This window comes from Parus major, chromosome 25LG2, assembly GCF_001522545.3.
Source record: "Parus major isolate Abel chromosome 25LG2, Parus_major1.1, whole genome shotgun sequence".
Lineage (NCBI taxonomy): Eukaryota > Metazoa > Chordata > Aves > Passeriformes > Paridae > Parus > Parus major.
In genome coordinates this window covers 178,552-181,691 of record NC_031794.1, presented here as the reverse complement: position 1 = coordinate 181,691, position 3,140 = coordinate 178,552, and the positions used below count along the sequence as shown (strand labels likewise).

The window sequence follows — 3,140 nt, the reverse complement described above, 5'->3', positions numbered from 1 at the left end:
GGTCCGGGGGGATCCGGGGGGCACCGGGGGTCCGGGGTCACCCCCAGCCCCGCTCGGGGTGGCGGGACGGGAGGATCGGGGTGCCCGGGCTCACCCCACACCCCTCGCACAGAGGGGCTCCAATTACGGCTCGCTGATGACCACGGAGGGGCAGTTCCAGGTGTACGCCAAGACCGCCTATTACAAGGTACGGGGCCGGGGGTGACACCCACCCCCCGTGTCCCCACCCCCGTGTCCCCCCAGGGTAACCTGGTGGCCGTGAAGAGCGTGAACCGCAAACGCATCGAGCTGACGCGCAAGGTCCTGTTCGAGCTGAAACACGTACGTGGTGCCCCCGGGGGTGTCCCCGGGCCGGGGGGGACACGGCGGGACCCCGGCCCACCCCGCTGTGCCCCCCCGGCAGATGCGGGATGTCCAAAACGAGCACCTGACCCGGTTCGTGGGCGCCTGCACCGACCCGCCCAACATCTGCATCCTGACCGAGTACTGCCCGCGCGGGAGCCTCCAGGTGCGGCCGGGACCCTCCGGGGGAACCGGGACCCTCCGGGGGCTGCGGGGGAACCGGGACCCTCCGGGGGCTGCGGGGGAACCGGGACCCTCCGGGGGCTGCAGGGGAATCGGGACCCTCCGGGGGAACCGGGACCCTCCGGGGGCTGCGGGGGAACCGGGACCCTCCGGGGGAACCGGGACCCTCCCGGGGGCTGCGGGGGAACCGGGACCCTCCGGGGGCTGCGGGGGAACCGGGACCCTCCGGGGGAACCGGGACCCTCCCGGGGCTGCGGGGGAACCGGGACCCTCCGGGGGAACCGGGACCCTCCCGGGGCTGTGTGGGGACCGGAACCGCCGTCCCGGGGCCGCCCCTCACCCCGCCGTGTCCCCAGGACATCCTGGAGAACGAGAGCATCACGCTGGACTGGGTGTTCCGCTACTCCCTCACCAACGACATCGTCAAGGTACCGGTGACGTTACCGGGGGGTTCCGGGAATCCCCCGGGAATCCCCCGGGATCCCCCGGGATCCCCCCCTGCCGCGGCTCCGGCCGTGTCCGAGCTGTCCGTGCCCCTGCAGGGGATGCAGTTCCTGCACAACGGGGTCATCGTCTCCCACGGGAACCTCAAGTCCTCCAACTGCGTGGTGGACTCGCGCTTCGTGCTGAAGATCACGGACTACGGGCTGGAGAGCTTCCGCACGGCCCCCGACGGCGACGACGCCCACGTGCTCTTCGCCAGTGAGACCCCCCCGCGCCCCCGGCTGTCCCCAAGTGTCCCCAAGTGTCCCCAAGTGTCCCCCCCGGGCTGACCCGGTCCCCGCTGCCGCAGAGAAGCTGTGGACGGCGCCGGAGCTGCTGCGCATGGAGGAGCCGCCGGCGCGGGGGACGCAGAAAGGCGACGTCTACAGCTTCGGCATCATCCTGCAGGAGATCGCCCTGCGCAGCGGCGTCTTCTACGTGGAGGGGATGGAGCTCAGCCCCAAAGGTCAGCGGGGAGCGGCTGGGACGGGGCTGCAGCGGCTGCGGGGGCTGCAGGGCTGGCTGGAACCATCGCTGGGTTCGTGGGCGTGTTGGTGGCTGGTTGGACCTGCTGAGGGGTTCCTGGACCTCCTGATGGGTTCCTGGACCTCCTGATGGGTTCCTGGACCTTCTGATGGGTTCCTGGATCTACTGGTGGGTTCCTGGACCCTCTGATGGGTTCCTGGATCTACTGGTGGGTTCTTGGACCTCCTGATGGGTTCCTGCACCTTCTGATGGGTTCCTGGACCCTCTGATGGGTTCCTGGATCTACTGGTGGGTTCTTGGACCTCCTGATGGGTTCCTGCACCTTCTGATGGGTTCCTGGACCCTCTGATGGGTTCCTGGACCCCCTGATGGGTCCCCGTGGGTGCTGCCCTCCCTGAGGGGTCCCCGTCCCCGCAGAGATCATCGAGCGGGTGAAGAGCGGGGAGCGGCCCAGCTTCCGGCCCTCGGCCAACGTCGGCTGTCACCTGGAGGAGCTGGGGCAGCTGATGCAGCACTGCTGGGCCGAGGACGTCCTGGAGCGCCCCGACTTCAACCAGATCAAGGTCCAGCTCCGCAAGTTCAACAGGTGCCACCACGGAGCCCGACCCGCGGGCCAGGGGCCACCCCAGGAAGGGTCCCTGGGTCAGGGGTGGCCTCCAGGGAGGGTCCCCAGGGGAGAGGTGACTCCAGAAAGGGTCCCTGGGTGTCAGGTGACCCCAGAGAAGATTCTTGGGTGGGAGGTGACCCCAGAGAAGGTCCCCAGGTGGGAGGTGACCCCCAAAAAGGTTCCCTATGCAGGAGGTGACCCCAAAGAGGGTCCCCATGCAGGAGGTGACTCCAAAAAGGGTCCCTGGTGCAGGAGGTGACCCCAGAGAAGGTCCCCAGGTGGGAGGTGACCCCCAAAAAGGGTCCCCATGCAGGAGGTGACCCCAGAGAAGGTCTCCAGGTGGGAGGTGACCCCCAAAGAGGGTCCCCATGCAGGAGGTGACCCCAGAGAAGATCCCCAGGTGGGAGGTGACCCCAAAAAGGGTCCCCATGCAGGAGGTGACCCCGTTCCCGCAGGGAGAGCAGCACCAACATCCTGGACAATCTCCTGTCGCGCATGGAGCAATACGCCAACAACCTGGAGGAGCTGGTGGAGGAGCGCACGCAGGCGTACCTGGAGGAGAAGCGCAAGGCCGAGGCTCTGCTCTACCAGATCCTGCCCCAGTGAGCTCCGGGGGGGTCCCGGGGGGCGCCCGGGGGGCCGCGCCCGCCCTGACCCCCCGCTCCCGTCCCCAGCTCGGTGGCGGAGCAGCTCAAGCGGGGGGAGACGGTGCAGGCGGAGGCGTTCGACAGCGTCACCATCTACTTCAGCGACATCGTGGGCTTCACGGCGCTGTCGGCGCAGAGCACGCCCATGCAGGTGGTGACGCTGCTCAACGACCTCTACACCTGCTTCGACGCCATCATCGACAACTTCGACGTCTACAAGGTGAGGGCGACGCTCGGGGACCGGGGACGGAGGTGTCCCCATGGGAATCACGGAATTCCAGGGTCGAGAAACGCCAGGAGCAGCGAGTCACAGAATCCCAAAATCCCAGTTCCAGCTCCCTGGGATTTGGATATCCCAGAATCCCAAAATTCCGGTTCCAGCTCCCTGGGAT

General features: G+C 68.2%; 1 protein-coding gene across 1 annotated transcript in view; it reads left to right on the top strand.

Moving 5' to 3' along the window:
• The window catches only part of NPR1 (natriuretic peptide receptor 1), a gene marked incomplete at its 3' end in the record, with an annotated part of 6,816 nt that extends 3,680 nt beyond the window's left edge, over window positions 1-3,136 (top strand). The window contains exons 8-16 of the mRNA XM_015650208.3: window positions 48-187; window positions 244-321; window positions 404-508; window positions 882-953; window positions 1,068-1,227; window positions 1,319-1,474; window positions 1,912-2,080; window positions 2,557-2,703; window positions 2,776-3,136. Of these exons, the coding sequence (XP_015505694.1) occupies window positions 48-187; window positions 244-321; window positions 404-508; window positions 882-953; window positions 1,068-1,227; window positions 1,319-1,474; window positions 1,912-2,080; window positions 2,557-2,703; window positions 2,776-3,136 (1,388 nt within the window). The remainder of the gene's footprint in view (window positions 1-47; window positions 188-243; window positions 322-403; window positions 509-881; window positions 954-1,067; window positions 1,228-1,318; window positions 1,475-1,911; window positions 2,081-2,556; window positions 2,704-2,775) is intronic.
• Window positions 3,137-3,140: the final 4 nt, after the last annotated feature.